General features: G+C 38.9%; 1 protein-coding gene across 1 annotated transcript in view; it reads left to right on the forward strand.

The window, feature by feature from the left end:
- The window catches only part of crispld1 (cysteine-rich secretory protein LCCL domain containing 1), a 62302-nt gene that overhangs the window by 30973 nt on the left and 9250 nt on the right, over positions 1–22079 (forward strand). Inside the window, exons 10-13 of the mRNA XM_002937077.5 lie at positions 3323–3453; positions 5154–5197; positions 5301–5373; positions 18242–18317. Of these exons, the coding sequence (XP_002937123.2) occupies positions 3323–3453; positions 5154–5197; positions 5301–5373; positions 18242–18317 (324 nt within the window). The remainder of the gene's footprint in view (positions 1–3322; positions 3454–5153; positions 5198–5300; positions 5374–18241; positions 18318–22079) is intronic.

Here is a 22079-nt window from a genome sequence, read left to right on the forward strand (position 1 = left end):
TTTGTACAAACATCCATGCATATGGATCTTATTTTAAGTGAGTCTGAACTGTGGAGCAATTAACAATTGGTCTTCAGGATACTCCTGGTATTTTTGTTTACATTTATATTTAAAGACAGATGTGTGGCTTCTAGAAAAGCAGAACAGCCTGAATTTCAAATCAAATATGTCATGTTATCATTTTGGTCAACATGTATCTTCCTTCCTGCAGGGGAGAAGGCATTAGGGGTAACTATGTTCTTCAACATGTTCAGTTTAAAGGAGCTTATGTCTCAAGGCTAAGAGACAGCAACCACTTCAAAGCCACATCAGGGACGCTCACTGAATGCACTGTATCTGCCTGCCGGGCAGTCTCTTATACACGCTCTATGGCTAGATCATTTTATAGAGAGGTTCATCCCCACTGTTTCATTAGTTGCCTTGCAGAAGATTTATTAATATTTTTTTTGGCATCACTCCAATGTCTGTTATTAACAATTTTTCTTAACCACATTTTAGGTCTTAGGTCTACTGCAGACACTTCTACCTTTGACAGTATTTTCTTATGTTCTTACTCCCTAAATCCAGACACATCTAAAAACTACATAAAACCAACTTAGGTAGACTTATTATGATTAATATATTGCCATTATAGCAAAAAAAAATTAATAAAATAAAGGCCTAATACGCATTATTCATGTGCATAGCTTCATGTTTAGTACTGTGCATTTTAGTTCTGTTACTAGACATTATCGTAAATGAACCCATATAGGGGATGACATAAAAGTGAACATTTTAATGGAGAGGATAGAGCTCTAAATCATGCGGAAAACCACTAGATAAGAACACGCAAGCAGCTAGGGAAAAACCCTGAAATACATTGTTGATACCACCCATTTCATGCCTTAAACATAGATCCCAATCGTATGAAGACTGACGAGAACAATATATATTTTTGTAGAATTATTCTTTGCATGTTGCTAAATAAACTACTAAACATTGGTAGTAGACACCATAAGTTCAATGAATGGGGCTTGTTCTGAGCATATTTTTTGCCTTGGTGCTGCAGTTCAAATGGGTTTATATCACTATTCTAGGGTGTAAAGCATGCTCTCAAGGGTTAAAGGGGCCCCTAAGTCTGACAGGAAAGCCTGGTGGTGAGACTTTCTACTGTCAGAGTGAAAACTGATGGAGGACAGCAGGTTAAAAATCCCTGATGGAAATACTGAAATTCTTAAACCATTATTATATAGTAGCGTTACACATACATACACCATGCCTAACCCAAATATAGCGCACAGCTGAGAGGGAACATTGTCACTGAGCTATGCCTCTGATTCAGAACCTTTGGACATTGCTGTCAAATTGCAGCTTGGCTTCGGCTAGTTAGGAAGGAGACAGACCGATTACACTTAGCACCAGGATATTAAAAAGTAGATTAAAGTGCCACTTTCCTGTCACATGGGTTATCTGATCTGAGGAAGGATCATCATATGTTTTTGACATTTTTGAAAAATCATAGTTTGTGCTCCTTGCTTGCTCCTCACTGATATTCAATCCAACAACAGCCTGGAATTACTCTTGTTATACTCTCGGTAAAAACTATATACAGTGGTGTGAAAAACTATTTGCCCCCTTCCTGATTTCTTATTCTTTTGCATGTTTGTCACACTTAAATGTTTCTGCTCATCAAAAACCGTTAACTATTAGTCAAAGATAACATAATTGAACACAAAATGCAGTTTTAAAATGAAGGTTTACGTTATTAAGGGAGAAAAAAAACTCCAAATCTACATGGCCCTGTGTGAAAAAGTTATTGCCCCCCTTGTTAAAAAATAACTTAACTGTGGTTTATCAATTTCAATTTTCAATTTCAATATCAATTTCTGTAGTCACCCCCAGGCCTGATTACTGCCACACCTGTTTCAATCAAGAAATCACTTAAATAGGAGCTACCTGACACAGAGAAGTAGACCAAAAGCACCTCAAAAGCTAGACATCATGCCAAGATCCAAAGAAATTCAGGAACAAATGAGAACAAAAGTAATTGAGATCTATCAGTCTGGTAAAGGTTATAAAGCCATTTCTAAAGCTTTGGGACTCCAGCGAACCACAATGAGAGCCATTATCCACAAATGGCAAAAACATGGAACAGTGGTGAACCTTCCCAGGAGTGGCCGGCCGACCAAAATTACCCCAAGAGCGCAGAGACAACTCATCCGAGAGGCCACAAAAGACCCCAGGACAACATCTAAAGAACTGCAGGCCTCACTTGCCTCAATTAAGGTCAGTGTTCACGACTCCACCATAAGAAAGAGACTGGGCAAAAATGGCCTGCATGGCAGATTTCCAAGGCGCAAACCACTTTTAAGCAAAAAGAACATTATGGCTCGTCTCAATTTTGCTAAAAAACATCTCAATGATTGCCAAGACTTTTGGGAAAATACCTTGTGGACCGACGAGACAAAAGTTGAACTTTTTGGAAGGTGCGTGTCCCGTTACATCTGGCGTAAAAGTAACACAGCATTTCAGAAAAAGAACATCATACCAACAGTAAAATATGGTGGTGGTAGTGTGATGGTCTGGGGTTGTTTTGCGGCTTCAGGACCTGGAAGGCTTGCTGTGATAGATGGAACCATGAATTCTACTGTCTACCAAAAAATCCTGAAGGAGAATGTCCGGCCATCTGTTCGTCAACTCAAGCTGAAGCGATCTTGGGTGCTGCTGCAGGACAATGACCCAAAACACACCAGCAAATCCACCTCTGAATGGCTGAAGAAAAACAAAATGAAGACTTTGGAGTGGCCTAGTCAAAGTCCTGACCTGAATCCTATTGAGATGTTGTGGCATGACCTTAAAAAGGCGGTTCATGCTAGAAAACCCTCAAATAAAGCTGAATTACAACAATTCTGCAAAGATGAGTGGGCCAAAATTCCTCCAGAGCGCTGTAAAACACTCGTTGCAAGTTATAGCAAACGCTTGATTGAAGTTATTGCTGCTAAGGGTGGCCCAACCAGTTATTAGGTTCAGGGGGCAATTACTTTTTCACACAGGGCCATGTAGGTTTGGATTTTTTTTCTCCCTAAATAATAAAAACCCTCATTTAAAAACTGCATTTTGTGTTTACTCGTGTTATCTTTGACTAATAGTTAAATGTGTTTGATGATCAGAAACATTTTGTGTGACAAACATGCAAAAGAATAAGAAATCAGGAAGGGGGCAAATAGTTTTTCACACCACTGTAGATGCACAAATTCTTCTAAGATTGCTTGTTAGGTCGTTGTTATTATATGTCATGTTTTACAAGTGACCAAGACATTGTGCCTTTTTTTGTATGTTTTAGCAATCAAGTATCTGCAGAGCAGCAATACATTCTGGGGTTATAGACAATGATGGAGGCTGGGTAGATGTCACACGGCAAGGAAGAAGAAATTACTTCATAAAATCGTACAGAAATGGAGTACAATCCATAGGGTAAGCTTATGTATAGTTTGTTGTCAGATTTACTGACCTTATATATTTGGGTGTCAAATAAAAGAAATGTATAAAGACTCCAGACCAGGGCTGGAACTAGGAGTAGGCGAAAAAGGTATGTACCTAGGGCACAACAGCTTTCTCCTGTCCCCACCACCTTCACCTGGTGATAGGGACACCGGGGAGCACCTTGTAGCAGGCACTTACCCCAGGGGGGGGGTCTCAACCCTAGACCCACCTCTGCTCCAGAGTGCAAGAGTAGAGCAAGCCATGGTGGCAGCCTGTATGTAGGTCCATCTACAAGATGCTTACAAATACCTGAGTGAATTCTGTCTCTCTAGAGTTTGCACATTATGCCCTCAAAAAACACTTACAGGTATGGGATGCCTTATACGGAAACCCTGAATTATGGAAAAGCCATCTCCAATAGACTCCATTTTAAGCAAATAATTCCAATTTTTAAAAATGATTTATTTTTTCTCTGTATTAATAAAACAGTACATTGTACTTGATCCCAACTAAGATATAATTACCCCTTATCGGAGGCAAAACAGTCCTATCGGGTTAATTTAATATTTAAATGATTTTTAGCAGACTTAAGTTATGGAGATCCAAATTATGGAAAGATCCCTTATCCGGAAAACTACAAACTAAGAAATGGTAGTAACCTAAACTTAGAAATGGCTCAATTAATTTAACCTAAATGTCTCAAATGTCAGGAAATCAAGTAAATAAAACGTACCAAATACAAAAGAGAGATCCGGGTGTATAAACCCCGGATCTGTCTCACAGTTGATCTAGGTCAAATTCCCAACACCATCATATCAGCTCTCACAATGTGAAATCCTAAATACCAAAGAACTCACCGTTGTTCAGAAGTGGTTCAGGTGCTCAGAGCCCCGAACCTGTAGCTGGGGAAGGCGAAATCATGCATATGCAAAAGGGCTCCAAATGCACCGGATAAGGCATCCCATACCTGTAAGTGTTTTTTGAGGGCATATATTGCCTATGATTAAGTGTATATTTACACGAAACGCGTCAGGCGTATTGTTTTTAAATGGAGTAATAAAAATCAAGTTTTAAGCAAGCCGCTGTGTCCGGTGCATTTGGAGCCCTTTTGCATATGCTTATCCGGAAAACCCAGGTCCCGGGCATTCTGGATAACAGGTCCCATACCTGTACTACATTTTTTATATATCATTGTGTCTGAATACCCCTAAAATATATCTGTGGACATCAATTTCAAAAGAACAAAAAAAGGAGAATGTGAAATTTCAGAGGATCTATTAGACAAAATCTAGTCAAAATCTAAGATTAGAATGTACTGACTCCAGTAAAATATATAAATGTGAAAATTGCAGTAGGCTCAAAGATTTCAGCAATTTTTGGACATCACCTATAAATAAAACTATGGGATAAGTTGATTACAATTTGAATCAAGCATATTTTCAACATTTAAGCTATTTTATCATTAAAGTTTTTTTTTTTTAAAAAAAGGCAATCAAGTTATTTTATTGTAAATAAGTGCAAAATAAAGAAAAAACCTTGAATTTGAGAGTTAAGAAATTGGCCCCTAGTTCTAATATTATAAACTCCATGGGACTGATATTCCAGATGATGAAGTCTTATGCAAACAGCAGCACAATACATACAAATGAAAATGTTCAATATTTGTACTTTATTTTCATTTATTTTTGCAGAAAATATCAATCTGCTAATTCCTTTGTGATCTCCAAAGTCTCTTGTGAGTATATTCTATGGGATCTCTTTTCAGTGGGGGAATTTTTTATGTCATTATGTAGTAAAATTACTTACTTGGGATTATTTACTGTTTCCTTCTGTTGCAGTTCAGGCTGTGACATGTGAAACAACTGTTGAACAGCTGTGCCCTTTCCAGCCCCCGACCACACACTGTCCCAGGTGGGTTCCACTATTTGCTTTAGCAAGCCATCTACTTATATCTTGTCCTAATGTAACAGAACCTTTGCTGTAATAACATGCTGACAATCTGATATTTTTTGCTGGGGACATAAAGGGCCAAAGAGGCCATGTCACATTCCAGCAAAACTGAATAGGGGCCTATTTATTATGCTGTGTAAAATGAAATTTGGCGATAAAACGGTGTAAAAAGCTGCGTAAAATAATTAGAAAAGTTTTTCTATTTTTATGCCGTTATTTTACATAAGTTCTGGCAGGAGCAAAACACATTAACAAATGATCCTGATTTTTTGCTGGCAATATACGGCCAATCTGCCCCTATGTGTTTTATCACATCCCCATTGCCATTCTCTCCTCTACTGGAATAATATATAGCATTTACTAGAAACTGATTATAGAATAAAACTGTTTCCCCCAGATCCAGAATGCCAGGTAATACTATAGCAACCCATCCTCTAACCACATAGCTGGCCACACTGACTGCGCACGGTGACAAGTGATAGCAAGTGCCACATTCTCAAAGAAGGCTTAACATAGCCAAAAATAAATGAAAACCTCTAGCTCCTTTATAAATGGAAAGAGTGTGGGAAACTGGCTCACTTTGAATTTGTATAACAGACAAAAAATGTTATAAATTACAAAAATAATTTAAAGGGGAACTTGGGCTTCAGACTCAAAATTTGTTGAAGAACCCCACACAAACAGAAACCCCTAATATACCTATCACTGAAATCCTTCCCATACAAAATATGAATAAATACCATTTTATATGCTGAAATCCAACTGCAAAACAGTTCTTTCCTTTCTGCATCATTTGAAATCCTGGCAGGAGAGGAGGGACTAAAACATTGATGTTATAAATTGTAACAGTGGTTGCAAAAATGCATTGTGGTGCTATGTTCCTTTCCTTATTGACATCACGTGTGCAGGGGATTGTGGGATTGGGAGGATGCAGGCTGAAGGCAGGCTGGGGACAGACAACTACTGTTACATTTTATTTGAGTCTCAAAGTAGCCAGATCAGCAGGGGAACAGGGGGCCTGGTTAAGGTAACCTTTCTAAACCATATTATTATATTAAGAATCATGAAAAGGCTGCATATTTTTTTATGCATATATATTGCAAAATTGCTTGACATTATGTTTACTTTTCTAAAAGCTCAAGTTGTGTTTGGGTGGAGTTCCCCTTCCTATTCAAGGCCCTATTTACACTAACTGCTTTGTGTTTATTAAAATAAATATACTAAAAGAATAGTACAGGTATGGCACCTGTTATCCAGAATGCTCAGGACCTGGGGTTTTCTGGATAAGGGATCTTTCCGTAATTCCGTAACTTCTAAAAATCATTTAAATATTGAATAAATCCAATAGGCTTGTTTTGCCTCCAATAAGGATTAATTGTATCTTAGTTGGGATCAAGTGCAGGTACTGTTTTATTATTACAGAGAAAAGGGAATCATTTAACCATGAAATAAACCCAATAGGGCTGTTCTGCCCCCAATAAGGGGTAATTATATCTTAGTTGGGATCAAGTACAAGGTACTGTTTTATTATTACAGAGAAAAGGGAATCATTTAACCATTAAATAAACCCAATAGGGCTGTTCTGCCCCCAATAAGGGGTAATTATATCTTAGTTGGGATCAAGTACAGGTACTGTTTTATTATTACAGAGAAAAGGGAATCATTTAACCATTAAATAAACCCAATAGGGCTGTTCTGCCCCCAATAAGGGGTAATTATATCTTAGTTGGGATCAAGTACAGGTACTGTTTTATTATTACAGAGAAAAAGGAATCATTTTTAAAAATTAGAATTATTTACTAATAATGGAGTGTGGCCTTTCCGTAATTTGGAACTTTCGAGATAACGGGTTTCCGGATAAGGGATCCCATACCTGTACATGAATGTCAAGAAAAAATGTGTGGCTGATGGCAAGTGAGTTTTAGACAACCTTATAATGAGCTGTGTGCCAATGTAAATGAACTAAATAACTAAGGAGGTAATGATCACTGAATTATATGTGTGTAAGGACTAAGGCCTACAGATACATGTATTTACATGTACAGGAATAAGTTATCCGGAAAGCTCAGAATTATGGGAAGCCCATCTCCCACAGTATAAGCAGCTATACAATTTTTTTTAAAATAATTTCTTTTATCTCTGCAATAATAAAATTGTAGCTTGTGCTTGATGGTTACCAAGCTACAATTATATATATCGGTGTCAAAACAATCCTACTGGGTTCAGTCAACGCTTAAATGATTTTTTTTTTTGGTAGACTCAAGGCATGCAGATCCTAATTACAGAAAGAACTGTTATCCGGGTCCCAAGCATTCTGGATAACAGGTCGCACACCTGTATATGTTCTGCAAAGTGCACAGTCTAATCATATTAAACTGTGCACTTCCTGCCTTCCTAGGCCCGGGCCTTTGTGGCCTTACCACAAATCTGGGCCTGCTTATATTGAAGTCCTCTCTGCCAATCAGGCATGCATTGGGTGCATTTCTAGGAATGAAGGGGTTAAGATCATGGCTACAAAGTCTTTCAGCTGTAGTAGATTATATGGAATTATACTGCCAAAGCGTTTAAAGAATCAGATCCATAAGTGTGGGAATCAACTGCAAATAGTGCCTGGTACAAAGGCAGAACGCAGAGTGCCTGTCAGTGAAAGCTAGAGCATTGGCTTGGCTTAGGTTCCTATTACTTAGAGTTAAGTACTTGTAAAAAAGGAGCTCTCTAAACCTCATCTTATTACCTTTAATCTTTCTACTAGCTTTCATAAAAAAATTTTATTTTACAGATAATTTATTATTATACAGATCAGCAAAGTATGCAACATTAAGACATTACTTGGCAGAAATATGTATCTAAATAATCCCAAACTAAGGGAATAAACCCAAAAGAGAGATCAATATTGCACCATTCATGTTTTGAAAAAAACATCAGTTAATAGAGCTTCTCCAGCAGAACCTGCATTAAAATCAATTTTTCAGAAATGCAAACAGATTTTTTTATATGAAATTATTAAATATATTATCAATATAATGATTTTTTATTTTGAATTTGGGGCTAGACATATTCTTCATTTCCCAGGGTGCCACAGCCATGTGACTTGTGCTCTGATAAACTTCAGTCACTACCCCCCTCCCCAGCAGCCGATCAGCAGAACAATGGGAAGGGAGCAAAATAGCAGCTCCCAGAAGGTATCAGAATAGCACTCAATAGTAAGAAATCCAAGTCCGGCTTGGGACTCCTCCAATTACATGGGAGTAGGAGAAACAATAGGTTACCTGAAAGCAGTTCTAATGTGTAGCGCTGGCTCCTTCTGAAAGCTCAGACTCAGGCACAATGCACTGAGATGGCACCGACTCACCAATATTACAGCTAGAAAAAATACATTTGTTGGTTAAAGAATAACATTTTAAATGGTAGAGTGAATTATTTGCTGTGTCAACAGTGTAGAAATAAAAAGTATACCATAAAAATGACGACAGTGTTCCTTTAAGAACAAAATAGAGATGACAATCATTGAAGCATAAGTGCAAAATGGCTAGAGAATATAATTACAGGAGAGATGATGGACTCTATATCACTATGATGAGACTTACACCCAAGTATTCTTACAGCGCACCCCTTTACATAAAATATTGTAACAAAATGTGTCACTTCAGTAATAAACACATCTCCTATTTTAATCCAGATTATGAACCAGTAAAACAATTCCCTTTTCTTTATCTTTAACAAAAATAGAAAGTCCTAAATGGGAAAGGGCAAAATTCTAGATGTGCCTATGATACGCTGATGTAGGTTCATTAAGGCATAGTCAGTGTTTAGTCAGTTTAGATTTAGAAAACAAGTGTTAATAACTGTGGATGGAGCCAATCATATTTATTGAAGGAGCAGACTTTGTTATGCATCTTAAACTTTAAGTTACATTTTAGTATGATTTAGAGAATGATATTCTGAGACAATTTGCAATTGGTCTTCACTTTTCATTATTTGTTGTTTTTGGATTATTTAACCCTATATGTAGCAGCTCTTCAGTTTGGAATTTCAGCAGCTATCTGGTTGCTGTGGTCCAAATTACCCTAGGTTTTTGGCTGCTGGTTTCAGTGATCCCTATTGAAAGCTGGAAAGAGGCAGAAGAAGAAGGCAAATAATTCAAAAATGATAAAGAAATTAAAAAAACAAAGATCAATTGAAAAATGACCCATTCTATAACAAAAGAAGACCATATTCACTGCCTATTTGTTAGACACCCACCAATGACTTTAATCGCTAACTTGGGACCTTGGGCCTGGCCTTCTCTTTTCTAAAAAATGCATTGGCTCACGGTACTTTTCATTTGGTCAGAGAGCTGCTGTGTTGTGTACTAGATTAGTAATTAGAAAATGTCAGAAAAAGGGCCAAGATGTACTTCCAACTGTGTTGCTTTTTCATCATTTCATGGACTTTTGATTCCAAGTTAAGCTGCTGGGCAAAAGCACAGTTATTGCTGACAATACCATACACATACTGCCAGAACAGAGTCTGTGCAAATCTTAGTTTCATCCTGTTCTTAATTATACAATCACCAGAATGTTTCAGATAAATAATGATTTCTAACCAGGAATTCTTCTTGCACATTCCACAAGGCATGGCTTGCCGTTATCATCTGCATGCCCTGAGTTTCTAACATTCCCTTCCCTCTCACCATAACTTTATCAGCATATAATTATGTACTAGCCTGACCTTAAATACTTCTCATAAGAAAAGAAAGTCAAAAACCGCAAGTTATTCTGACTTTAGCGTAGTTCTTTCAGGAAAGGAAAGTCCATAACCATGAGTTTAGTCATACACTAGAGGAGTAGTAGGAAAGCAAAGCCTGTAATATATGCAGCTCAGACCCTCCATTAGTGCTTTCAGGAAAGGAAAATCCATATGCATAACTTATTATGACTATACAGTAGCTCTTGCAGGAAAGGGAAATCCATAACCATGAGCTAGTCTGGCCATACAGTAGTTCTTGCAGAAAAAAATCAAAACAACAAATATGCCAGATGGTAAAGCAGACTAGCAAAAAGAAAAGCTATCAGACTTACAGTAGTCCCTGCAGAGAACATAATAATGGGTTAGTCAGACCACACAGAAAGCCCTGCAGGAAAATAAAGGCCATAACCATGATCCAGTCTGACTACTGACTACTTACAGGGAAGTCCATTACAATGATTATGTTGTCTATACTGTGGTACAAAGGGGTTGTTCACCTTTAACGTTTAGTTAATCTTTAGTATGATGTAGACATTGATATCCGGAGACAATTTGCAATTGGTTTTCATTTATTATTATACGTAGCTTTTCAGTTTGTTAGCTTTTTGTTTAGAAGCTCTCCAGTTTGGAATTTCAGCAGCTATTTGGTTGCTAGGGACTTACCTTAGCAACTAGGCAGTGGTTTTAATGAGAAACTGGAATAGGAGGGGACCTGAAAAGAAAGATAAGTAATAATAATACATTTTTTAGCTATCAGTGACCCCCATTTAAAAGCTGAAAATATCTAGAAGATAAAGGCTAATAATTTGAAAACTATATAAAAAAAATATGAAGACCAATTGCAAGGTTTTTAGGAATAGAACATTCTATAACATTAAAATTTAACTCAATGGTGAACCCCCTTTAATGCAACAAGGGAAACTCCATAAGTATCAGTAAGTCTGTCTATGCAGAAGTATTCTGTCTCAGCATCAGTTGTACCTGCCACAAGCCCTGTGTAGACCCAGTCTGTGAGGATGAGTGCAGCAGGTTGAATGATCACCTTGACAGATAGCTTACTCAATGAATAAAGACTCCAGAGGTGTTTTCCAATGCTTCTTTATGCTTCAAGGTAGCAAGGGTATAACATAGAGACTTTTCCATAGGTAAATTTCTAATGAAGATACACAGCTTACATACACTGCAGTCTCTTCATAACACACTCAACATAAAGGGCAGTTACAACAACAAAATGGAGGGCAGGAGCAACTATCTAGCAAGAAACAGCAGGGGTGAATGGATGATACCAAATAACATTATAACAATAACATATAATAACAACTGCTAGGCAGTAAAAGCTGCGTGGCAGCACACTCCCCGCCTGGTATCGCGAGATACCACTACACAATATTTTCCTTTAACATACTATTAACATTGCATGCAGTAAAATGCTATCTAGCCTTCTCAAATCTATCAGCTAGCTATATTAGAGAGTTTGAGTGGCTCCCTGAGATTAGACTAGATCAGAACTTTTAGAAGCAGGCATAATTAAGACAGAGTCAGTGACTGGTCTGAGGAAGGTTTTTGAGTCCCCATCCTTAACGATCTTGACTTCCACACTTCGGACCTTCCCATCATCACTGGAAATGGCCTTTGTGATGAGTCCAACTGGCCACTGGATCCGATGAGTTTGCTGGTCTTTTAACAGAACCAAGTCCCCTTCCTTTAAGTTGGGCTTCTGGGTTTGCCACTTTTTGCGAGGATGGTAAACTCCAAAGGATGGAAGGTACCAGCGTTCTTCACCTTCCTTAAGGTCTGGTGCTGGCTCAGCATGATGGTTATCTAAAATCTTCTGCATGAATGCTAGTAAGTGCTCTTGCATCTCAGGCTTGCTGCGGAGGGTTCTCTTAAGTGCAGCAAATCTGGCTAAAGCTTGTTCTCGATTGTTAGGGAGAGTAAGCCTTGGTAACCGGAAGGGTAATGGAGCTACCCAACTGTTGGAGTTGTCCTTGACAAACTCTTCATTCATAATCTTGATGAATTCCCTGTCTTCGACTGAAGGGGCAATCTTGTTGTCGTCACAAGTAGTCTGGTACACTGACTCACCAAGGTCCATGTGAGAAGTGAACTTGCAGGCAATACCTTGAAATGCTTGACATGGAGCTTCAGACTTGAAATCAAGTCTTTCCTTCACATGATAGTGCAATGGACATTTCATCGACCGATAGGTACGTTCTGATCCCTCTACATTGGTTTTGTAGGAAGCTACATCCAAGTGCTTGTACGCTCGATCTAGACAGGCTTCTCCTATTATCACCCATCCAAGATCGAGTTTCTGGGCATGAGGAGCATCGTCTGGACCATTACATAACTCTCTTATTTTATGAACTCTGGGAATGTCTCTCCCTAGAAGAATCATGATCTTCGCGTCCTTTTTAAGTGATGGAATGTAATCAGCAATGTAATTCAAATGAGGGTGATGACGTGCAACCTCAGGAGTGGGGATCTCTTCTCTGTTATTCGGTAGCTGATCACATTCGATTAGCGTTGGTAGAGGAAACTCTATGTTCTCATATTCTGATGCCACTATGAAGCCATGGGCTCTTCTTCCAGAAGTGCTGACTTGTCCTGCACATGTCTGCAAGGTGTAAGACCAGGTCTCTCCATGAATCTTGAATAAGTCAAAGAATTCTGTACTGGCTAATGAGCGATTGCTCTGATCGTCGAGTATAGCATACATTTTTATGGCATTTTGTGGGCATCCTTCAGGGAAAACCCTAACGAGACATATCTTGCTGCAAGACTTGCTATGAAGCCCTTCTCCACACACCTCTGTACATCTTGTGGTTACAACATTGGCATTTTGCTCAGTTCTCTCCCCGCCATCATCTGATGTAGTCTTGGGGTTGCTGCCAGGCGGAGGTTTCCTTTTGTATGAGTCTGAATGAAGAGCGTCCACATGCCTGGCACTGTTACACAGGGAACATCTGATGGCGTTCTTACAGTCTCTAGCTAAATGATCAGAGGATGTGCAACACTTGAAACAGATATTATGCTCCTTGAGGTATGTCATGCGTTCTTCGATAGGCTTGCCCCTGAATGCACGACATATGGAGAGAGAATGTGGTGCATCATGAATGGGACACTGTTGATCACGATTGCTTGCCTTGGTATCTTGTAGTTTAGTATCTGTAGCCAAGACATTGGATGCAATTGCAGTCTTTCTCACAGCAATAGGATGTCTTAAGTCCTTGAATTTACTGTTGGTGGCAATACCCTTTGAAGTAGTTGAAGGAAGGATGGTTGTATCTGGATACAAGAAGCTTGGGTCATTCATGGATCTTGCGATCTTCCTCACAAACTCTGCAAAGTAAGAAAAGGGTGGGAAAGAGACATGGTGTTCATATTTATACTTTGATCCTACGCTAGTCCACTTCCCCTGGAGATAATTAGGCAGCTTTGCTACAATAGGATTTACGCCCTGAGCAGTGTCTAAATAGCTAAGACCTGGCAAACTAGGATCTGACTTAGCAATTTCAAGTTCAAGAAGAAGGTCACCTAAGTCTCTAAGCTTATGATTTTCCTTAACAGAGATCTTAGGAAAGTCTTTTAGTCTCTGGAATAAGGCAGATTCAATGACTTCTGGGCTCCCATAGTCTTGTTCCAAACGTTCCCAGGCAGCATCGAGGCCTGCTTCGAAGTTATGAATGTAGACAGATTTAAGTCTCTTTACTTGTTCTGAAGATTGACTCCCCAACCACTTTATTAGCAGGTCAAGTTCTGCTTGGGGTTCAATATCCAAGTTCTTGGTTACTGTCTTAAATGTAGATCTCCAACTCCTATAGTTCTCTGGGCGGTCATCAAATCTAGACAGTCCGGTAGCAATCAACTCTCGCCGGATCATATACTTGCTGAACTCTGCAATGTCGGTGCTTTCGGTTTTTACACCCACAGGAAGTACTGATGGTGCACCATCTTGGATCAAGGTTGGTATCCGATGCTGGCAAATAGGTGGAGGGAAAGGTATTGCAGGTGGGTTCAGTCCAGGCAAGGGTCTGGCGTCTGAAGGTCCTTGTGCATTTGAAATTGAAGAGAGCTGTATTGCAGGAGGCATAGAGTTCACTCTGAAGTCTTCTGCTGTGCCCTTGTAATCTCTACTCACAAGGGGTTGTGGTGGCACATGAGCTGGATAGGTTGGTACACTTGATTTTGTGGCATGCGGTAGTAGTGGAGTGTCTGTGTTTGAAGGTGCATGCTGACTTGCTTGAGGATTATGAGATGAATCTACTACCGTAGGCGGCACTATATCATTATGGTTCTGGGTCAAGAGAAATTGACAAGACGCTCCTTCTTCTTCCAATAGGGCTTGTTCCAAGACAAATAATTCCGCTAAGGCTACTTCCTTTTCTCTTTTCTTCTGAAGGATTTCTAGATGGGCCTCTGTTTCTGCTTGTATTCTAGCTTGAATGCGTTTTGCTTCTACCTGTGCTTCAGCTTCCTTAAGCTTAGCTTTGGCTTCCTTAAGCTTAGCTTCTGCCTGTGCGTTGGCTTCCTTGAGCTTAGCTTCTGCCTGTGCTTCGGCTTCCTTGAGCTTAGCTTCTGCCTTGAAAGCTGCTTCTCTTTCAGAACAGGTGGCTTGAACCTGGGCTACTGCAGCCTTTTGGCGAGCTTTGAGTATTTGGTCGCTCAGTGATGACCTTACAGAGCAGGTCCGCAATGACTTAGAAGAGGATTTATGATGTGAGCGGGCAGATCTAGATGATTTTCCTGAGTGTCTGAAAGAAGCAGATATACAGGATGTAGTTTCATGAAGCTCTGCTAATCTACCCTCTATCTGTACCTTTGCTTCAAGATATGTGCTATGCCTCTGCTGCTCAGTAGAAGTAAAGTCTTTTAATTCTAGTGAAGCTTCCTCCATGTTGGAACGTGACAAAAGGAGAGAGTACCTTTCAGAAAGTCTTTTATAATTCTCAAATGCCTTCTTAACCCTTGAGAGGGCGGCGTTCAGTTGCTCAGTGTTGTTGCTAGATTCATTAGCAGCTGTTATACAACTTAAAGTTTTCTCCCATAATGCAATGAGATTATCAGCTGTCTCTTCCTTATTTGCTTCATAAGCCTCCCTTGCTTTCAAGGATGGATGAGGGGCCCTAACTGGACGTGCAGAATGAAGCAAGGTGTCTGTTTTATCATGAGCAAATGCAGGCTCAGTAGAATCTCTGTCAGACATGACAAGTGCTGCAGTTTAGTGTCTTGGAAATCTGGCAAAGCTGAGCTCTGTAGGTATTGATACTTTGTTTGTAAGCAGGCTGGGCCTTAGAGCTGGGGGTGCAAGCTAGCTCAAACTGGATTCTTGGCAAAGAAAAACACAGTTCAAAATCACCTTGTGTAAGGTAAGAATATAGTTCTTATACTAAATGCAGATATTGAATTCATAGTCCAAACAGCTTGACAATAATGAATCCTTGTGACTTTATGGTAGTAATCTTATGGCTGAGCAACAGCACAGACCAGCAGTAGGTTATACTGTGGGGAATATTCAGCAGGTAGCTGGCTCCTAGTGCAGTGCAATGCTTCTGGTTAGTGTAGCAGTTACACACAGGCAGTGCTAGGCCTCAGTGCACAGTATGAAGATGGATTCCTGTCTTAGGGTGTTTATTCTTCACACAGGCAAATGATTACTCACGGTTGTGAAGCTGCAGAGTATAGCCATGCAATGGATACTTCTAGAAATTTACTGTTCTGTCTCAGCATCAGTTGTACCTGCCACAAGCCCTGTGTAGACCCAGTCTGTGAGGATGAGTGCAGCAGGTTGAATGATCACCTTGACAGATAGCTTACTCAATGAATAAAGACTCCAGAGGTGTTTTCCAATGCTTCTTTATGCTTCAAGGTAGCAAGGGTATAACATAGAGACTTTTCCATAGGTAAATTTCTAATGAAGATACACAGCTTACATACACTGCAGTCTCTTCATAACACACTCAACATAAAGGGCAGTTACAACAACAAAATGGAGGGCAGGAGCAACTATCTAGCAAGAAACAGCAGGGGTGAATGGATGATACCAAATAACATTATAACAATAACATATAATAACAACTGCTAGGCAGTAAAAGCTGCGTGGCAGCACAAGAAGGAAAAACGTGTGCAACCAACGATATTAGAGCTTGCAGGGCTCAGAAAAAATAAAGTCCATAATCGTGAACTTTAAGTCCCTCTATTAGTTCTTCTAGGAAAAGAAAATCCATGGACCCTTGTATTATGCTCCCTAAACATGACCAAAAGTCACTGGCATTTTAAATTCTCATTTTATTTTCTTTTGAAGTGGATCAAAGAAATGCAAGCCTAATCATTCATATATATTTATTAAACTGTTGTAACTTAAAACTCCCATCATCCTCGGCAAGCTGGTGGGATGAGAGGAAAACTCTGATGCTCAGGCCAAAAGACTGCGACCGCTAAAGGGCTTTTCCTATGAGCTTTTAAAGAATGCATTTGTTATTTAGTACAAATGAATACAGCAAATAAAGCTGATTTTTCATTCAAGGCTTATTTGAAGTTCTGTGAGAGAAGGAACCTTCTGATTTTATCTTTTACACAAAAATGTGTAAATTATCCATGAAATGCCTTTGTGGTATGATGGAATCGCTCCAAATTCCACAGCAGATGGAATCTGAAACTGTGTTATTTGTTATGATTATATGTCTACCCAAATCCCCTCCTACGCGCAGGTTATTTTCCCTGTGGCTATTTTATGTATTTTGACTTACGGTTCACTGTAGAATGAAGTTTCAAATTAAGTAATTTGATACGCGCTACACTTTCTGCTGTGTTGGAATATCTGAACCATATATTACGCCAGCATGTTCTGTTTTCCCCCCTGCAAAAAAAAAAAAAAATGGCACGCCGCTGTGTAAAGCTTCCCTAACCTAAACACACACGCTCATTTAGACGGTTTTCTATTCACAGAAAAGTCATCCAAAAGCAATTATCCTATGCTGTAGGTAATTGCTGCCATTCACCTCTCCTCCACCCCAAATCCTTTTAACCTATCAAAATATTAGAAGGGATTGTGCTCTGGTAATGAAGAATTGTCAGCAAGTGACCTCTAGAGATGTCTCCTAATGGGATCTCTGTCAGTAAGTTGGAAAGCGATAACAAGTAAAGGATCTGTCTTTTCAGCTTGACTCACCATGGACAAGTAAAACTCTCACTCAATTACATATTGTGAAGAATAAATATCTGCTAGAATATCAAAAAATAATTGACACATTTTAAAAAACAATAATTGCAAGGCCTTGGACAGTTTGGAGGACCTTCGCTTTCATCACCTTTTTCATGGACGCTTTCAAGGACCTTGGATTAATACAGTGGTGGCTGAGTTTACCAGTGCTGTATTCATTAGGGGCTGCATACAAACTCACCCATGTTCTATATATTCCTATGAGATTTTTAGAAGTGTATTTCCCGTAGGAATGAATTAAACATGGGCAAGTTTTTATGTATTAAGCTCCAAACTCACATTTTGATAAATCTTCCCCTAAGTATACATTGTTCATCAAAGGCACTTAAAGCAAATTGTGGCTACTTGCGGAGAGTGGCAATACGCCTATCCAGGCTGCTAGGGAACTCATAGCTATAGATATAGCATAGATATGGTGGTTATTCCAGGGTTTCCATAGTAAGTGCAAGTGGTGCATTAAATACAAATGCTATGATTAAAGCCCAATTTAAAGCACCAGAAGTGGCAGCATTGTGCTGCATATACAGGGGAATAGTGTGTGCTGCAGTTTGCATTGTATACATGCCCTGCAGTTATGCTGGAATTCTGGGACGGTGGTGTTTTGCATCCAAAAATCACACTTTGTACTGCCAATTTCTCTCCTCAGAGTGTGTGAGGAGCAGCAGCTGACATGTACTATACATATATTATACATACCTGGCAGGGCAAGACACTAGCCAATGAGATCATTACAATATTAACATTTAAAAAACCCATCTATTAACACCTATAGGATCAGTCTCAAAATACATAAAACTGTGACTTTTTTGCAAGTTAATATACTCATTTTAGTTTGTTTCTGTCTGGCTATCGTGTAATAAAATGTATTTTATTTTTTAGGGTCTATTGTCCACGCAACTGTGAACAAGCAAGTCCCCATTATGCAAGGGTGTTTGGAACACGAATTTATTGTGATGTAAGTTTTCTTTTAACATTTTGGGCCATCTAGTTACAAATACTATTCATTTCAGTCTGATATTGTACAACCTGGGTGCAATAAACAGCAGCAATAACAAGCAGGGCTGTCTCTGAAGTGACACAGATGCTTCCCAGTCCTACTGGCCTATGAAACATAAAGTTCACACATACATACAGTAAGACATAATTAGTGATACCTTAGAATATAGGCTACCCTAGTCCCTTACTAATGGGGATCATGCCTTAAACTCCATTTTCCTAAATCCCTTGGCTGGTACAGTGTAGTGAGTTCACATAGAAAAGCAACATGAGCAGTTCCTTAACTACAACTTTACTGGAAATAGTTGTGGCTGAAATCTCTTTAGGTTGCTTCATGTTGACCTTTATATCCCACAGTTTTCATTACATATTTTTTAATAACACTGCATGTTGGCTTGCCAGATCATTTGGAAAACAGTTGGCGAGACAGTTCATGGTATTTTAAAAAGTTCATGGTCTTTTACATAATTTCAGTGCTCTTTTGACATGACCATTGTATGGGTAAAGCATTTTGCCTGGATAGTAAGATTTAAACAATACATTTTAAAGGAAAACTATACCTGCAAACACTGTAGCACACAGACCATCACTAAATGGTGGCATAAGGAAAAAGATGTAAAAAGGCAATATTACTGATATATATATATCAGTTCGGTAAGATTCTTTAATAGGCCAGTATAGATTTTGTTTAAGCAAAATGAAGCATGATTACGGTAAGAGAGATGTGGGTTTACAACATTGCACTAATGTTGTAATAGTCTATGAAATGTTTATACATACAGTACTTGCAAGTACATCAGGCTGACTCTACAGGCTTTGGGCTATTTAGAAAAAAGCATAGACTGGCAGCAAGAGAGATGTGGGAATTGATGCACAAAAGTACGACTGCCTTAAAGTATGATGTCAGCAGAAAACACTTATCCGTTATCATGCCAACATTGACATTATTGACAGCAGGTGATTTGGGGCCATATGACATGAAAAATAATGGTTGAATTATGTCTGCCATTACCCAAGCAGGGTCGGACTGGGCCAGGACACTGGGAGAAAACCGGATGGGCTCTGCCGGCCCAGACCGGTACTCCCCGGGCCCGTTAATAGCTATTCCCCCCCAGCGTACATAGCTATACGAGCACTCTGGGGAGGGGGGTAAAGTTGACAGAGGGGCTCGCTAGATGGGGTGTGGGGGCCCTGAACCCAAGACTTTATATTGATGGGCTACAAGAAACACTCTTTTTTCTCTTCTGCATTAATGCATATAAATAAAGATAGATATCCAACTTAGTAAAACCAATTAGTGATGAGCGAATCTGTTCCGTTTCGCTTCGCCGAAAATTAATGCATATAAATAAAGATAGATATCCAACTTAGTAAAACCAATTAGTGATGAGCGAATCTGTTCCGTTTCGCTTCGCCGAAAAATTTGTCGCGCAGCTATTGTTTCGTCGCGTGGCTATTATTTTGTCGCGCGGCTATTGTTTCGTCGCCTGCGGCTATTATTTTGACACCCGCGACTATTCTTTTTTGACGCCCGCGACAATTTTTTGATGTGCGGCGAATTTTTCCGCGGCGAATTTTTTCATCAGCATTTCGCGAAACAATCCGCCAATGGCGAAACGCGGAAATTCGCCGCGAATCCATGCCTGGCGAAATATTTCGCCCATCACTAAAACCAATCTCTCTTTGTAGAATATCAGCAAAGGAAAAGCATGAAGCCATACACAATGCAGCTTGCAATGAAAGCTTTGCTCATTTATTTAGCCAGTTCTTACTAATGTGTCAGTGTTTCATTCAGGCCAATCCTCCCTTTATTGAGATACCAAAAAGAAATATTAAAAACAAAAATAAGAAGGTACTTTAACCTCTTCCACTAATGTGATTAAACACAATATCATATTTTGAAAAATCTTTATTTCAAAGTTAGCACTTATTTTTATATAACACAGAACACTTATATACTTATATATATATACAGGTATAGGATCCGTTATCCAGAATGCTCGGGACCAAGGGTATTCCGGATAAGGGGTCTTTCCGTAATTTGGATCTCCATACCTTAAGTCTACTAAAAAATCAATAAAACATTATTTAAACCTAACAGGATTATTTTGCATCCAATAAGGATTATTTATTTCTTAGTTGGGATCAATTACAAGGTACTGTTTTATTATTACAGAGAAAAAGGAAATCAGTTTTAAAATTCTCAGTTATTTGATTATAATGGAGTCTAAGGGAGACAGGCTTTCTGTAATTCGGAGCTTTCTGGATAATGGGTTTCCGGATAAGGGATCCCATACCTGTATATATATATATATATATATATATATAGTCAGTACATATGGCCAGTATTGCTCTGCCCAAACAAGGAGGTAGGAAGTATACTAAAGCCAAGTCTTATAGGACATGATTAATTTTGATTGGCTTTAGTATATGTCCTACCTTGTCTGGGTGGGGCAATAATGCCCATATGTACTGACATGGAAGGGATGCAGAAGAAATCAATGCCTACCCATATACAGTATAATGTATATTGGTCTCTACCTGTGTATATACATTCCCTTTTAATAGCTATACAATGCTACCTTTTGTAGATCAGTTTTCATAACTTTTTTATGGTATTAGGCTAAGATGTGAATAGAGGGAAGCCATTAAGCAGCTGGATGTTTAAATGCCATGGCCTGTGAAGTACAGACAAATAAAAGGGGTTTACAACAGTACACTAATGCAGAGTCATGTAATACTCTATGAAATGTTTATACGTACTTGCAAGTACATTAAGCTGACTCTACAGGCTTTGGGCTAATCAGTGAAAAGCACAGACTGGCCCTGCATTTGTTATGGAATGTTTTACAGATGTAGCTGCCTTTCCTGAATTGTAAAGACTGTTAATGAGCTGGCACGCAATGGTTCTTTTGAAAAAAAAATAAAAAACATTTGCATATATACCTGCTTTAGTTATATTCTACTACTATATATTCTAATATCTGTCCCTTTGATGTCAGTGAGTGACAAAATAAGAACATATTTCATAGATATACATACCTCTTAAGACGGTTCTGCCATTCTTGTACCCAACTGTTATTATATATTTAAAGTTCCAGCATAAAAGCTTTTGTGAAACACACCCTACTCTACAAATTCTTATATTTTATAAGAGATTGTAGGCCCTTGGCCTTCAAAACATATGGATATATTCTTTGTCTCATATAAGCACTTTGTCCCACCAAAGCTTTAACTGAAGGATACTACAGCTGGCCGTAGAGTAAAATGTCCAAAATTTTTTTATAGCCACATTCTATGATATCTAGTTTAACCAAGGGTCCTTGCCCAGCATTCTGATTATATGGCATTCCCTTAGCTCAGGCTAAAATCTATGGCTAACATTAAATGTTAATTGCAAATCCTCTCTCACTTCATGTGTAAACTGATCATTCCGCACACCAAAAGACTAATTAGATAAACACAATTTGTTCATCCAGCTGTGCGGCAAAACTCTACACTGATTGCTCAGTAATCGGCTTATGTAGTCAAGTTTTATTTTGATATGATTTTGAAAATATGTACAATATGTCTACGGTTCATTAACACAACACTGCGAGTAACGTTACAAATACCAGTAAAGGGCAATATAGGGCAGATCTAAACTTTAATTGTGAAAGTGTTCATCACAGTTTAAGATTAGAGGATCATAGAGATACCAGGGTTTGAACAGACAGATGCT

This window comes from Xenopus tropicalis, chromosome 6, assembly GCF_000004195.4.
Source record: "Xenopus tropicalis strain Nigerian chromosome 6, UCB_Xtro_10.0, whole genome shotgun sequence".
Classification (NCBI taxonomy): domain Eukaryota; kingdom Metazoa; phylum Chordata; class Amphibia; order Anura; family Pipidae; genus Xenopus; species Xenopus tropicalis.